Below are 16,618 nucleotides of genomic sequence, written 5' to 3' on the forward strand. Positions count from 1 at the left end.
TCAGATCATTTTGCCGGACCCTGTATATGTACACATATTTGGCTTCCTTTTGAAATTAAACCACATTTAGCTTTACATTTAGGAGATTTTTTCCAGTGTACTATTTTATGGTTGTCAAGCTTTCTGTTGTTTTCATCAAGTGGCAGACTGCTCGAGGTCTTCAAAGGAGAAGTGAGCCAACTTACTCAACTTCCTTCCTTCTTGACTTACCCATTTCCTGTGAAATCACTGATGATTTGAATTCTCTCTGCACCAATCTGTCTATAGAAAGCAGTAATATGGGACAGGTTTTCGTTCTTCTTCTTCTCTTTGGTGGAACAGCTGATGGTAATGTTTGCATCAGGAGTAATGCATCAATAACAATGAAGTGTAAATTTTAATGTTTTGCTCCGACTTGCAGCTTTTCTTCCTCCAGGTGAATCTAAATGTAACGGCACCTTAGAAAGCTCTCATTGCTCCGTCACTCTTGGAGGGTCGGTGTACATCCAATTGATGCTCAACGTGAGCGGCCTTCAGCTGCGATGTAAGAAACTGCTTACCAGCGGATCCATTCCTGTGTTTACCATTAAAAAGGAAAAGCTGCTGATACAGGAAGCTTTCAGACACAGAACAGAGTTTTTCACGGACAATGGAACTTTAAAGATTTCCAACGTTGAGAGGAATGACTCGGGTCAATACATTGTGGAAGTTTTTGATCTGAATGGGCGCATTGTCAAAACCATCACGTTGGAACTGGATGTTCAGGGTAAGAATGAAGTCAAATACGAAAAACAATCAATTTTTGTCAACTAAGCGAAAAGATATATATATATATTTTTTTTAAAAATGATGGTTTCATTTTACACAGAATAATTCTTATTTAGAATGTTCTATATAAAATTCAACAAAAATTATAGGTTACTTTTTGAATAACAATGCAATTAACTCCTTGCACGAAAAAAACAATACAAATGCGGCCAGTGGAAGAACACAATATGTTCTGTAACACCTCTTGATTTCTAAGCTGTACCAATTTTTCAAACGAAATGATCGACAGTCAATTAATTTCCAAATCAGAGAATGTTGAGAATAATTGTCAATTTTGCGCAAGTGAAACCCTTTGAGACTTGTCTGTGATTTAGGGCTATATAAGTAAACTTGTCTAGTGCTTAGTAATCACTTCCTAAATGGCAAATTCCGAATCTGTAGGGGCCCAACATTTTGTTATGTCGCGGCTCAACTTCCATCCAAACAAATTGTTGGAGAAGAGAGATTCTCACTGAATATAAGTGTCATATTTGCTGTAATTATGTCAAAGGTATCGTATAATCTCCAAGAATTTAAATGATAATCATATGTGACATCGTTTTTGCTGTTTTGTTGGTATCACTTTTTGAAGCACTTCATTTGGCAGATTCCACTTAATTGTTTGTCCATTATATCAATTTGTAGTTTTATATGAATTGTAAAATTGTATTTTACCGTTACATTTTTCATGTCTTTGTTTCAGAAAATCTTTTATCCATCCTGATTCCAGTTTGTTCTGCACTGGCTGCTGTGCTTGTAATTGTAGTTTTGTCTTGTTGCTTGTACAAGAAAACAAGGAGAAACAGGAAGTCAGGTATGACTGGCTCGCAGACAATTTGTATAAATTAGTTATTATGAAAAAATAATAATGATTTTATGGTTCATTTCAAGGTCACGGTAAATCCAAGAAAAAAAAGGCTGCAGTGGAATTCTGGAAAATGAGTGATCACGTGGAAGACAATTTTCAACACGGATTAAATTAAAACAGCAAATATGACTCTGAGTGCAATTATGTTTTCTGAGCTGTAGTAAATTCAAGTGCTTATAATAAATCAACCTTACTTGAATACAGTATTTTGCTTATATTTTCGAGTACAGTACTGTTTATCCACAGTTACAGCTGAACCTCGATGTTATGCGGACTTTGGGGCCCGCAATTTGGGAATCGCGTTAACCCTGAAAGTGTGTCGTTTAGAAGATCATGGAAATGTGCTGAAACCAGAGCCATGCATACGAGTGTATCGGGAAAGATACACATGTTTGCATTTGGGGAATATCATCATTGTTCTGGGGGAAATTAACACAATATAATTGTTCAAAAGTATTATATTACCAATTGGAGTGCCGATCATGTAGGGACGTTCTATCCTGTTCGCAAAAGCAGTCATAAAGATCAAACATAAAGATCACCGTCTCTGTGGTCGCACAATGGAGTGCTATTTTGACTTTTTCTTGGCAAACGCCTGTAAAGTAGTCACGGAAATTAAATTACGATCGGTAATGTTTACGTGCTAGTCATTTAGCTTCGTATGGGTCTTTGGGTTACATGACCAAACCCCATTAGACAGAACGTCACATAGAACCGAAGCGTGTAAAATTGTGGTTCAGCTACATATTTTAGGTTGTCTATAACTCTTCAGAATTAAGTTATGTGCAGTATTTTTATGCTAGATACAAAATAATTGGTATTTTTGATCCATGAAATAAAAGACTTAACTGCTGACCAGTTGCAACCCTTAAATTGTGTAACCTGTGACTTTTTTAAGGTGAGCAATGAACTCAAACTGAAATACGATATATTCTACTATAAATAATGTATTTTTAAAGACAGATTATGACAATGCTGTATGATTTTTTTTCTAATTTTATGTAGTTTGCAAAATGCAGCTAAGCCTTGACTTTATGTGGATTTTGGGGCTTAGAATTTGGGAATCACGTTAACCCTGAAAGGGCGTTATTTAGAAAGAGTTGGAAGAGGAAAAGAACTCGGAGCCATGCATACAAGTGTATCGGGAAATTGCAGTGGGGAAATACGTACTAAGATACACGTGTTTGCATTTGGGGAATAGAATCATTGTTCTGGGTGAAGATTAATACGATATATTATTCACCATGTTGTTTTTGTTGTGTTGTTAACCTGCCTCTGTTTACTGCTGGTGGGTTTGTTCGATTGTGCTAATGTACCTTCTTGCTGCGGGAGAACCGGTTGTCAATTCCCATCCCTACCTACCCGCAATACAAATAAAGCAGGCTTGTTATGATTAAGAGAAATCCAAAGAAAACTCCAGAGCATTGCTTACTTGCCACGATGCCTGTGTCAGTGTTTGTTCATTTGCTATGCTTTTCACATTCAGCCAGGTCAGCATTGAAAATGAGAATCAGGTCTCAATTGCCCAGCCTTGATAAATGCGTCCATTTACAGTACTGTATTTGTTTCTGCACTGTCTTGGCAGCTGAGGGAGCCACAGTCTAAATGTGAATGGGAAGGAAAGTGCATTTCCAGCAGTAGTCTAAAGTGAACAGTGGATTGAATTGGATTGGGATAAATACATTAGTCATCATTTTTGTATTGTTAATTTACGTGTGCATCATTTCATATCAAAACAGAGCAACCAACCAAGTTCGCATTGAAAAAATATTTAATTCCAGGTCATGATCAGAATGGGTAAAAAAGAAAGGAAAGAGAAAAAAAGCGAAAACCTGGTTTGTATATGGCAGCTCTATGTAATATTTCGGCGTAAAGCGGCTCCTTAAACGTTACTTGACGTCGTTTTCTCCTTTTGAGCTGGAGGGATTCCCATCAGAAGGCCTTAAGTCGTAATGTTGATAAAACAAGAAGTACAACTTCCCTTTCCTCTCTGCCATGAAAAGAACAAATGCAAAAACTGCTCGACACTCTTTCTCACATCCCTTCAGAGGCATCTGAGTGCGTTGTGAAAGATATGAAAGCTACAGCTGGACTCGTGGTGTGGCTATTCACACTTTCTCAAGGTGAGGCATTTCACTCTTAACGAAAATATTTGCAGCAATAATGAAATGATGTTTTTACCTTTAAGCTTGTTCGCCTCATTTCCATTTCTCTTCTTTTTGGAACAGTGGAAATTCAGTTGAAGAAAATGTCTTTATAAATAAATCAGCAATTCATTTTAACTGAAAGTAAAATTAATATCAATAAAATGATTCCTATATTATGATCCACTTAATGCTCAGATGCACACGTAAAATGTTCCAGTTACAGCCAACTTATTTGTTCTGGCTGGAATGATTATTTGTAAGATCTCTTCCCAAAACACTATAAATCAATTTACATTATTTTCACAACAATTAAGAAAACAAAAATAGTTAATTAGACCTTCGAATTCTACAAACATTAATGTTGTCCTCTTCAAACGTTTGTTTTACCAACTCAGTGAAAAAACAGAGTAGCAAAATGAATTGTCAATCACTTTGAAGTTTGCCTTTTTAAAAAAACTTTTTATGTGATAACTTGTTTAATTATTCTTTTGTAGGTATGGATACGCCCTGTGATGGCAGAAGAGAACGAGCTCTGTGTTACGGACCACTGGGTGGTGAAATAGTCTTCAGTTTGGTGGACAAAGACACATCTAGATTTAACTGGAAGAAAGAAACAGTCACCGTAGTTAAAGTCAGACCGAACCAGACTACGTTTCCTAAAAGATTTAGCTTCACCCCAAACAATGGGAGGATGAAGATAGAAAACCTGATGAGAAATGATAGCGGAAACTATACTCTTTGTATCTTTGGCGAAAAGGGAGAGGAACTTCAGTTTCGGACACTGCAATTGTTCATTGAAGGTGAATATCTAACCATTTTTGTATTTTTTAATTTAATTTGTACATGTGCAAACACTGGTATAGTGTAAATACCACTATAAAAATTACACCCTTAAGTGAATTCAGTCTTTTAGGATAGAGGTTTATCAGACAATTTTGGCTTTGTATTCTTCGCAAAAATGCTCTAAAGATGTCAGATTGTAGTAACATCACGTGTGTAGATCATTCCGCAAATGTTTGTGTGGAGTCTGCCTGCACCCTTCTAAAACAGGAACTTGCTTTCTTTTCTTAATGACAATGTTTGCTTGATGCAACTTTTCTGGAAGACATTTCTTTGCAAACAAATTTTAGTCTTTTGTTTGGACTGTTTGATAGTCTCTCATGCCAACTGTCGCGAGAGAAAAATAAATAGATATGTTTAACCATTTTTGTCTATGCCCAAAGTCAGCTGGGAGACACTCCAAAGAACTGATGGTGGAAAATGATGTACACTTTAATCCCGGGCTTGTCTCCCATTAAGATCACTTGCAATTTATATGACAATGGGAACCAGTGAGCCGCTTTATACCAGTATTGACATTTACATTTGTATGTTTGTCTCAGATCCTGTAATCTCTGTCCATCTGGTCTCAAAGTGTCAGTTCCAAGGAAAGCAACCGGTGACTTGCTTGCCCAAGGGAGGGGATAATCTTCAATACAGCTGGAGCCTAAACAAAAAACCACTGCAAGACTCTGATCTTCTCTCAGGAGATGTTCAAGCAAACAACATCACCCTGAAACCATCCATATCAGGACAGTTAGTCTGCTCGGTCAAAAACAATGTCAGTGAAATCCGAAAAGAAGTCGTTGTGCCTTGTGGTGAGAAAGAACACATTCATATGGTGATGCTAAATACAGTTTGGTGGTTGTTGATGGTGTTTTTTTTTTTTTACTTATAGTGTTCATTAACTGCACTTCCAATGGGACTCTCATATCTGAGTGGTTGCCTGAAATCAATAAAACCCTCTGTGACACCTTCATCGATGGATCCAAGAGCAACCAACGCAACAATTATTTGCTCATAATTGGGGGCGTTCTCTCACCTCTGTTCATCCTCCTAATGATCGGCTTGGCGGTTGTCTACAAGCAGAAGAAAAAGCAAAGCAGTATTGAAGGTACGCATTTTGCCAATTTGTAGTTTGAACACAATTCTTTTGCTCAAGTTTTCATTTAGTCTCAATTTTCTACCTTTGATCAAAGCTGAAGAGGAACGTACGTACGCCAATGTCAGGATCAATCATCAGCCAAAGAGATAAAAGACATGATGGTGGAGTATGGCCAAGTGAGGTTCTCAGAGCGACCTCGTCGTACATGGCTGAGGTGTTTGTTACAACACCAAAAGGCCTATAAAATATTTAATGAGAGTTACTGACCAGTACGGTACCCATCAGAGGACCAATGGGCTGACCCCAGCCTGAATGGTGGTGCCTGGGTTCCATGGATGGCTGATGAGGAAGAAGACAGCCAGGACACATTTTATCCAAAGAAGAATATGGACTGGAAGAAAAAGATTAAACTGTCTCATAGCAGATCATTTTTCAAGAGACTCAACACTAGGATCATGTCCAACAGGATATGACTATATAAAAGCAAGACACATGAATATCACAGATTCAGGGCTCTATTTTGGAAGAATGGCATGAGTGCGGTCGGCGCAACATGGGCCTAACTTCATATTCTTGCTGACGGTTTCCCTCGCCCCAGACTCATCCGACAATTTGGTAACAAAGTAGCTTGCGCTTGGCCTAGAAACGTCTGCATTGTTATTTTCTTGCCGAATCAATGGCCTAGCTCATTCGAGTAGACATGGTACACCTCACTGGGTGTTCCTGCCGCCCCCAAGCAAATTTGGTTACAAAAGGAAACTAGGTTTTAGACTTTCCAAAAGCGAAAAAAAAATTAAAAAGTGAAACCACACAATATGTTAGATCTAGAAAGGTAAACCAATATGAAACATTTGATGACATAAGGCATTTATATCAAAATAATGAACATTTATGGATTTAGTCCGTGTTGTGAACAAAAAGGCTAGCATCAAATGTCATTTTACATACATAAACCTTATGAATCCAATGTACAATAAAGCAAACTTTAAGAATGTGCTTACTATGTGATTTTTAAAGCGCCTTTTATCGCTCCTCTATCGCAGCTCCATTGTATGATGTTAACAGTGGTGCAAACCAATTACGTATACAAAAATAAATAAATAAACATACCGTGATTCCCATGCATAATGCGCAAAATTTAACTAATTTATTGTCCTAAAATCTGGGGTGCGCATTATGCATGGGTACAACAATTTTTGAAGAAAGTCTCCCTCGAAATAAAACTTGAAATCACCTTTCTTGTTGTTTGTTGTCAATCGTGCATCGCATTCAGCCATCCTGCCCAACACACTTAGTCAGTAAAATTCATAATTGACGACACATCATTTGATGCGATGGTGCAATCCTTGATGGTGTGTTATTGTCAAATATTGTTTGTTTTTTAATCTCCATCGCAGACCGGATATCATACGGAGGCCGCCATGACAGTATGCGCAGAATGGATGCGCAAGACACGTCAGCTATATAAAGAGCGAGAGTTCAGTTCTCTACCTATTAGTTCCAATTCACAGTTTAATTAGCAATTTCAATCAGCAAATAACAAAATGCGTATTACAGGTAATATTTTATTTCACAACACTTTGCCTTGTTCCTTTCTTCTCTGCTGTTGTTCCCAAAGATGATCTTTTTTCTGAAATAATTTTACGTTTACGGACTTAAGTAAGAGTCAAAATTTGGGTGCGTATTATACATGGGTACAGGCTTTTTTCCAGCATCGACATGCCATTTTTAGGGTGCGTATCATGCATGGGGGCGTATTATACGTGGAAAATTACGGTAAATAAATAAATATATGTACAGGGTCTGGCAAAATGATCGGACACATTTGTATGTTTAATAAAATGCAAATAAATTAAAGAAACAAAAAAGTTTGTTTTTTTTTATTTTCGAAAAGTACATATAATGCCGTTTTGTTTCGTTTCGTTTCATGGCATTATTTGTACTTTTCGAAAATAAAAAAACCTTTTTTGTTTCTTTAATTTATTTGTATTTGATTAAACCTACAAATGTGTCAGATCATTTTGTCGGACCCTGTATATGTACATATATTTCGCTTCCTTTTGAAATTAAACCACATTTAGCTTTACATTTAGGAGATTTTTTCCAGTGTACTAAAGTCAAAGTCTGCTTTATTGTCAATTTCTTCACATGCCGACACACAAAGAAATCGAAATTACGTTCCCACTATCCCACGGTAAAAAGACATAGTACACAATATACATACAAGTAAACAACACAAAAAAATAAAAACAAGAAGGCACAAACAATGAATAAATAAGAGTGATGAATAAATAATAAATAAACAAATAACAATAAATAAGAGGAGCAAAAATGGAGCAAGTGTGCATACAGCAGACAGTCAGAATATAGCGCAAAAGTACAGGACGCTACGCAGAAGGGGGGAGAGAGTTCAGGATCCTAACCGCCTGGAGTATGAAGCTGTTGGTGAGTCTGGTGGTGCGGGAGCGCAGGCTCCTGTACCTCTTCCCAGAGGGCAGAAGATCAAACAAAGAGTGAGCGGGGTGACTCACATCACTCACAATCGTGGTCGCCTTGCGGGTGAGATGGGAGGTGCAAATGTCCTTCAGGGAGGGGAGTGAAGCACCAATAATCTTACCAGCCGTGTTCACTATGCGCTGCAGGGCCTTCATGTTGTATTCAGTGCAGCTACCACCCCAAACAGCGATACAATTGGAGAGGACGTCCTCAATGGTGCCACGGTAGAATGTAGTCATGACGGCCGGAGGAGCACTTGCTCGCCTGAGTTTCCGCAGGAAGTACAGGCGGCGCTGAGCTTTCTTCGCCAGTGATGCGGTGTTGGTGGACCAGGAGAGATCCTCACTGATGTGCACCCCCAGGAACCTGGTGCTGCTCACTCTCTCCACCACAGCACCGTCGATGGTCAGCAGCAGGTGTTGGGTGTGACCCTTCCGGAAGTCAACAGCAATCTCCTTGGTCTTGTTGACGTTCAGCAGGAGGTTGTTGTCCCTGCACCACGTGGTCAGAAGGTCAACCTCCAACCTGTATTGAGTCTCATCGCCCTTGGTGATGAGACCCACCAGAGTCGTGTCGTCAGCAAATTTCACTATGCCGTTGTTGCCGTAGGTTGCAGTGCAGTCATGCGTCAGCAGGGTGAAGAGCAGCGGACTGAGCACGCAGCCTTGGGGGCCTCCCGTGCTCAGCGTGATGCTGGCGGAGATTTTGTCGCCAACACGTACCACCTGAGGCCTCTGACAGAGGAAGTCCAGTAGCCAGTCGCAGAAGTAGGTACTGAGGCCCAGCTTGTCGAGTTTGCAGATGAGTCGTTGTGGCACAATGGTGTTGAAGGCAGAACTGAAGTCCACAAACAGCAATCTCACGTACGAGTCCCTTCTCTCCAGGTGGGTGAGGGCCGAGTGGAGGGCCGAGCAGATGGCATCCTCAGAGGACCGTTTGGCTCGGTACGCAAACTGGAAGGGGTCTATGGTGGGGGGGAGAATGGATCTGATGTGCTCCATGACAAGCCGCTCAAAGCACTTCATGATGATGGGCGTCAGTGCCACGGGGCGGTAGTCATTGAAGCAGGACGGAGCAGGTTTCTTCGGCACAGGTACGATGGTGGCAGCCTTGAAACACGAAGGGACGATGGCCTGCTGCAGGGAAATGTTAAAGATGTCCGTGAAGACACCCGTCAGCTCCCCAGCGCAGTCCTTCAGCGCTCGACCTGGGATGTTGTCAGGGCCCGCCGCCTTACGGGTGTTGATAGCGGCAAGCGCCCTCCTCACGCTATCGGCAGAGAGGCACAGGGGCTGCTCGTGTGGAGGGGGAGGGGTCTTCAGTTGGCAAGTGCTGTTCTGAGCATCGAAGCGAGCAAAGAAGCGGTTAAGATCGTTGAGCAGACGGACGTCGCCCTCACAGCTCTGCGGGGCGGGCTTGTAGTCCGTGATGGTCTGAATGCCCTCGCTGTCCTCAAGCCAGCCTCATCCCCCGCTCTGAAGGCTTTGTCCCTGGCCCTCAGCAGCCTGAGGACAGCCCCTGTCAGCCTTCCAGTTAACCCGAGTGACGATGAATTTCGAGTCGGTCACATCATCAATGCACTTCGTGATGTAAGAGGAAACAGAGGCAGTATACTCCTCTATGTCTGTCCGATCGTTGCAAGTGGCCGCCTGCTTAAACATTTCCCAGTCAGTAGTGCCAAAGCAGTCTCGAAGCGCATCAGAGGTACCCTCAGGCCACACCCTTACCCGCTTGCGAACCGGCCTGGATGCTTTCACCATTTGTCTGTATGCGGGTTATTTTATGGTTGTCAAGCTTTCTGTTGTTTTCATCAAGTGGCAGACAGCTAGAGGTCTTCAAAGGAGAAGTGAGCCAACTTACTCAACTTCTTTCCTTCTTCACTTACCCATTTCCTGTGAAATGACTGATGACTTGAATTCTCTCTGCACCAATCTGTCTATAGAAAGCAGTAATATGGGACAGGTTTTCATTCTTCTTCTTCTCTTTGGTGGAACAGCTGATGGTAATGTTTGCATCAGGAGTAATGCATCAATAACAATGAAGTGTAAATTTTAATGTTTTGCTCCGACTTGCAGCTTTTCTTCCTCCAGGTGAATCTAAATGTAACGGCACCTTAGAAAGCTCTCATTGCTCCGTCACTCTTGGAGGGTCGGTGTACGTACATCCAATTGATGCTCAACGTGAGCGGCCATCAGCTGCGATGTAAGAAACTGCTTACCAGCGGATCCATTCCTGTGTTTACCATTAAAAAGGAAAAGCCGCTGATACAGGAAGCTTTCAGACACAGAACAGAGTTTTTCACAGACAATGTACGGAGTACAGTACTGTTTATCAACAGTTACAGCTGAACCGCGATGTTATGCGGACTTTGGGGCCCGGAATTTGGGAATCGCGTAAACCCTAAAAGTGTGTCGTTTAGAAGATCATGGAAATGTGATGAAACCACAGCCATGCATACGAGTGTATCGGGAAAGACACACATGTTTGCATTTGGGGAATATCATCATTGTTCTGGGGGAAAATTAACACAATATAATTGTTCAAAAGTATTATATTACCAATTGGAGTGCCGATCATGTAGGGACGTTCTATCCTGTTCGCAAAAGCAGTCATAAAGATCAAACATAAAGATCACCGTCTCTGTGGTCGCACAATGGAGTGCTGTTTTGACTTTTTCTTGGCAAACGCCTGTAAACTAGTCACGGAAATTAAATTACGATCGGTAATGTTTACGTGCTACTCATTTAGCTTTGTATGGGTCTTTGGGTTACATGACCAAACCGCATTAGACAGAACGTCACATAGAACCGAAGCGTGTAAAATTGTGGTTCAGCTACATATTTTAGGTTGTGTATGACTCTTCAGAATTAAGTTATGTGCAGTATTTTTATGCTAAATACAAAATAGTTGGTCTTTTTGATCCATGAAATAAAAGACTTAACTGCTGACCAATTGCAACCCTTAAATTGTGTAACCTGTGACTTTTTTAAGGTGAGCAATGAACTCAAACTGAAATACGATATATTCTACTATAAATAATGTATTTTTAAAGACAGATTATGACAATGCTGTATGATTTTTTTTCTAATTTTATGTAGTTTACAAAATGCAGCTAAGCCTTGACTATGTGGATTTGGGGGCTTAGAATTTGGGAATCACGTTAACCCTGAAAGGGCGTTATTTAGAAAGAGTTGGAAGAGGAAAAGAACTCGGAGCCATGCATACAAGTGTATCGGGAAATTGCAGTGGGGAAATACGTACTAAGATACACGTTGAAGGAATAGGGTCAAAAGACACAAAACCCGCCTAGCCACAATAACAGATACGCTGATATAAGATAATAACAGAGGTTGCTACAACTTCACGATTCAATATGTATTTCTGTGCACTGCAAAATAAATGTCTTTTGATATGTTGCCTAAATAGCTTAATGACCCTTAAGGAACTGTGTAATGCATGCCTGATGTTTTCTCTCTAAATCATGGACACGGCCAGAGTCGTCTTGACCGTTCAGTACTTGATTATATCTTGTGTTTTGACTAAACGTCATATGTCGCCTAATGCGGGACGCCAGCTTTTCGATTACTACTGAACGCTCTGCACAGAGGGAAATGTTTTGCCTAACAAAGAAAAGATATGGTGGGAAGCATGATTAAACTAAGAATATAATGATGTGAGCAAAGACATGGAGTATCAAAAGAACTAACTTTGCATCGTCAGGGAACAGTAATAGATTAATGATGTGACAGCCAAAAGCTCACATAAATTCGTACAAAATGACAAAATTGAAAGAATGAGGTCCGACAGTATATGTGCAAGGATGGAGGAGAATGTTTACAGGAAGGTCACTTGGAGATAAAAACCAGCTGGTGCCAGAGGGAGACAGCCAAGGACTCGGCCAAAGATGATCACCAAGGGCGAAAGACGGGATGGAAGACAACAGCCCCCACACACACACCGAATCGTCCATAACCAGCACCCACTCCCATGGAATCAAACTCTACTGCGAACTCGCCCCACCCCAACGACTCATCACCCATCAAACTCGCCCCACACCGGCCTGTCCAACTGAATATAAGCTGACCAAAGAACCTTGAACGTTGCCTTTTCTGAATGGAGACGTTCTGCTCTTGAAAGGCCCAGCGCTGTATTGTACTTTCCTGAAAACAGAGCTTTCTTAACAAGAATTATGATTGAACTCAACCAACCTGTGTAAGTCTAATTTCTGCTTCAGTGTCTTTGTATTTTCCTAAATCTGAAGAAATTAAACGAGCACGCAGTGAGTAAATTGGATAACAGGTGATTGGCAATGGCTTTTGCCGTGAGGCGCAGATAGCGCTCCCTAAATTGTGGACCAAATCCAACAACGTGTTTGCATTTGGGGAATAAAATCATTGTTCTGGGTGAAGATTAATACGATATATTCACCATGTTGTTTTTGTTGTGTATTTACCCTGCCTCTGTTTACTGCTGGTGGGTTTGTTCGATTGTGCTAATGTACCTTCTTGCTGCGGGAGAACCGGTTGTCAATTCCCATCCCTACCTACCCGCAATACAAATAAAGCAGGCTTGTTATTATTAAGAGAAATCCAAAGAAAACTTGCCACGATGCCTGCGTCAGTGTTTGTTCATTTGCTTTGCTTTTCACATTCAGTCAGGTCAGCATTGAAAATGAGAATCAGTTCTCAATTGCCCTGCCTTGATAAATGCGTCCATTTACAGTACTGTATTTGTTTCTGCATTGTCTTGCCAGCTGAGGGAGCCACAGTCTAAATGTGAATGGGAAGGAAAGTGCATTTCCAGCAGTAGTCTAAAGTGAACAGTGGATTGAATTGGATTGGGATAAATACATTAGTCATCATTTTTGTATTGTTAATTTACGTGTGCATCATTTCATATCAAAACAGAGCAACCAACCAAGTTCGCATTGAAAAAATATTTAATTCCAGGTCATGATCAGAATGGGTAAAAAAGAAAGGAAAGAGAAAAAAAGCGAAAACCTGGTTTGTATATGGCAGCTCTATGTAATATTTCGGCGTAAAGCGGCTCCTTAAACGTTACTTGACGTAGTTTTCTCCTTTTGAGCTGGAGGGATTCCCATCAGATGGCCTTAAGTCGTAATGTTGATAAAACAAGAAGTACAACTTCCCTTTCCTCTCTGCCATGAAAAGAACAAATGCAAAAACTGCTCGACACTCTTTCTCACATCCCTTCAGAGGCATCTGAGTGCGTTGTCAAAGATATGAAAGCTACAGCTGGACTCGTGGTGTGGCTATTCACACTTTCTCAAGGTGAGGCATTTCACTCTTAACGAAAATATTTGCAGCAATAATGAAATGATCTTTTTACCTTTAAGCTCGTTCGCCTCATTTCCATTTCTCTTCTTTTTGGAACAGTGGAAATTCAGTTGAAGAAAATGTCTTTATAAATAAATCAGCAATTCATTTGAACTGAAAGTAAAATGAATAATAATAAAATGATTCATATATTATGATCCACTTAATGCTCAGATGCACACGTAAAATGTTCCAGTTACAGCCAACTTATTTGTTCTGGCTGGAATGATTATTTGTAAGATCTCTTCCCAAAACACTATAAATCAATTTACATTATTTTCACAATAATTAAGAAAACAAAAATAGTTAATTAGAACTTCGAATTCTACAAACATTAATGTTGTCCTCTTCAAACATTTGTTTTACCAACTCAGTGAAAAAACAGCGTAGCAAAATGAATTGTCAATCACTTGGAAGTTTGCCTTTTTAAAAAAACTTTTTATGTGATAACTTGTTTAATTATTCTTTTGTAGGTATGGATACGCCCTGTGATGGTAGAAGAGAAGGAACTCTGTGTTACGGACCACTGGGTGGTGAAATAGTCTTCAGTTTGGTGGACAAAGACACATTTGGTTTTAACTGGTATAAAGAAACAGTCACCTTAGTTAATGTCAGACAGAACCAGATTAAATTTACATTTTCTAAAAGATTTAGCTTCACCCCAAACAATGGGAGGCTGAAGATAGAAGACCTGATGAGAAATGATAGTGGAAACTATACTCTTTCTATCTTTGACAAATCGGGAGCTGAACTTGGGTCTCGGACACTGCAATTGTTCATTGAAGGTGAATATCTAACCATTTTTGTATTTTTTTATTTAATTTGTACATGTGCAAACACTGGTATAGTGTAAATACCACTATAAAGATTACACCCTTAAGTGAATTCAGTCTTTTAGGATCGAGGTTTATCAGACAATATTGGCTTTGTATTCTTGGCAAAAATGCTCTAAAGATGTCGGATTGTAGTAACATCACGTGTGTAGATCATTCCGCAAATGTTTGTGTGGAGTCTGCCTGCACCCTTCTAAAACAGGAACTTTCTTTCTTTTCTTAATGACAATGTTTGCTTGATGCAACTTTTCTGGAAGACATTTCTTTCCAAACAAATTTGAGTCTTTTGTTTGGACTGTTTGATAGTCTCTCATGCCAACTGTCGCGATATAAAAAGAAATAGATATGTTTAACCATTTTTGTCTATGCCCAAAGTCAGCTGGGAGACACTCCAAAGAACTGATGGTGGAAAATGATGTACACTTTAATCCCGGGCTTGTCTCCCATTAAGATCACTTGCAATTTATATGACAATGGGAACCAGTGAGCCGCTTTATGCCAGTATTGACATTTACATTTGTATGTTTGTCTCAGATCCTGTAATCTCTGTCCATCTGGTCTCAAAGTGTCAGTTCCAAGGAAAGCAACCGGTGACTTGCTTGCCCAAGGGAGGGGATAATCTTCAATACAGCTGGAGCCTAAACAAAAAACCACTGCAAGACTCTGATCTTCTCCCAGGAGATGTTCAAGCAAACAACATCATCCTGAAACCATCCATATCAGGACAGTTAGTCTGCTCTGTCAAAAACAACGTCAGTGAAATCCGAAAAGAAGTCTTTGTGTCTTGTGGTAAGAAAGAACACATTCATATGGTGATGCTAAATACAGTTTGGTGGTTGTTGATGTTTTTGTTTTTGTTTACTTATAGTGTTCATTAACTGCACTTCCAATGGGACTCTCATATCTGAGTGGTTGCCTGAAATCAATAAAACTCTCTGTGACACCTTCATCGATGGATCCAAGAGCAACCAACGCAACAATTATTTGCTCATAATGGGGGGCGTTCTCTCAGCTCTGTTCATCCTCCTAATGATCGGCTTGGCGGTTGTCTACAAGCAGAAGAAAAAGCAAAGCAGTATTGAAGGTACGCATTTTGCCAATTTGTAGTTTGAACACAATTCTTTTGCTCAAATTTTCATTTAGTCTCAATTTTCTACCTTTGATCAAAGATGAAGAGGAACTGACGTACGCTAATGTGAGGATCAATCATCAGCCAAGGAGGGCAAACACAGAGATAGAAGACGGGATGGTGGAGTATGGCCAAGTGAGGTTCTCAGAGCGACCTCGTCGAACTGTAGTGGTGAATAATGATCCAAGTACTTATGGCCAAGTCCGAAGGGACAGGTGATTTTTCTTTTCGTGTTGTTGTTTTACAATAACTCAAGAGTACATGGCTGAGGTGTTTGTTACAACACCAAAAGGCCTATAAAATATTTAATGAGACTTACTGAACTTTTCATTCTTTATGCAAGAATTTTTATAAAGTTTGGAATGGGGATTGTAAAATATGACATTCTTGTTCAAAGTGAATATTAGTTTCTACAGTGGATATATTCTAGCTGGGATTTGTTCCAGGATGTGTCCTATCCAGAAAGGGTTTCTTTCCCGTCAGCAAACTCCCAGATCTCCCAGGCTTTTTTTCCACGACATGTTTTGTTAGCGCTAAACTGCTCTAACCAACAGTACTTCCTTATTATAAGTCTCGGCACAATGATTACATTTCTACGAAAAAGCAACTTGCAGTGAACATTGTGGAAAATGATGAGGGAAATTTTCAAGTATGTGGCCAAGTCCTATCTGCTTTTGGTCATGGGTGTGGTCAAACCTTTGCTCTCCATGGCATGATAGGCATGACTTCTTTAACCGTGTTTCACCCTTTGCAACATGACCCATTTTCTAAGTAGAGATAAGGTCTTATACAACGTGTATTGTTACAACATGTAACAAATAATACAAATCTTCTTTCTTTTATTAAATAACTCTGACAGAAACACCCTTCATTGACTTCAACATTTTGACTATGATGAATTTGGTTTGGTTGTTCGGGGTCAAAGTTCGGCAATCTTGGTCAACCGTTTAGCTGATTCACAGGCCCATCAAACATGTTTATGTCCTCAAACACCCACCTGAGATTATTTTTAACTGAACGCTCTCCTTAAAACGCAGTTGAACTTTTGACGGACGTAATCTATCGAGCAAATAATTGATAACACAATGCAAGTGTCATA

At 40.0% G+C, this 16,618-nt stretch overlaps 1 protein-coding gene across 2 annotated transcripts; it reads left to right on the top strand.

The window, feature by feature from the left end:
- Positions 1-8: 8 nt before the first annotated feature.
- On the top strand, positions 9-16,388 carry LOC119128979. Of its 2 annotated transcripts, none has more exons than XM_037261904.1 (7): positions 9-327; positions 401-745; positions 5,184-5,438; positions 14,031-14,342; positions 14,925-15,179; positions 15,259-15,474; positions 15,560-16,388. In XM_037261904.1, the coding sequence occupies exons 1-7, from the start codon at positions 108-110 to the stop codon at positions 15,736-15,738; spliced, it is 1,782 nt and encodes a 593-aa protein (XP_037117799.1). In that variant the 5' UTR covers positions 9-107; the 3' UTR covers positions 15,739-16,388. The 2 variants fall into 2 exon arrangements, with proteins under 2 accessions (XP_037117799.1, XP_037117800.1); XM_037261905.1 differs by lacking the exons at positions 9-327; positions 401-745 and adding exons at positions 3,633-3,777; positions 4,296-4,601.
- The last annotated feature ends 230 nt before the right edge of the window (positions 16,389-16,618 follow it).

The sequence above is a fragment of the Syngnathus acus genome, chromosome 10 (assembly GCF_901709675.1).
Source record: "Syngnathus acus chromosome 10, fSynAcu1.2, whole genome shotgun sequence".
NCBI classification, from domain to species: Eukaryota; Metazoa; Chordata; class Actinopteri; order Syngnathiformes; family Syngnathidae; genus Syngnathus; species Syngnathus acus.

Bases quoted from the DNA above. Each gene is read 5' to 3' on its own strand.
- LOC119128979 (XM_037261904.1), top strand. From the start codon at position 108: ATGGTTGTCAAGCTTTCTGTTGTTTTCATCAAGTGGCAGACTGCTCGA. The intron at 746-5,183 runs GTAAGAATGAAG...TGTTTGTCTCAG, and splicing joins GTTGGAACTGGATGTTCAGG to ATCCTGTAATCTCTGTCCAT. The intron at 14,343-14,924 runs GTGAATATCTAA...TGTTTGTCTCAG, and splicing joins ACTGCAATTGTTCATTGAAG to ATCCTGTAATCTCTGTCCAT.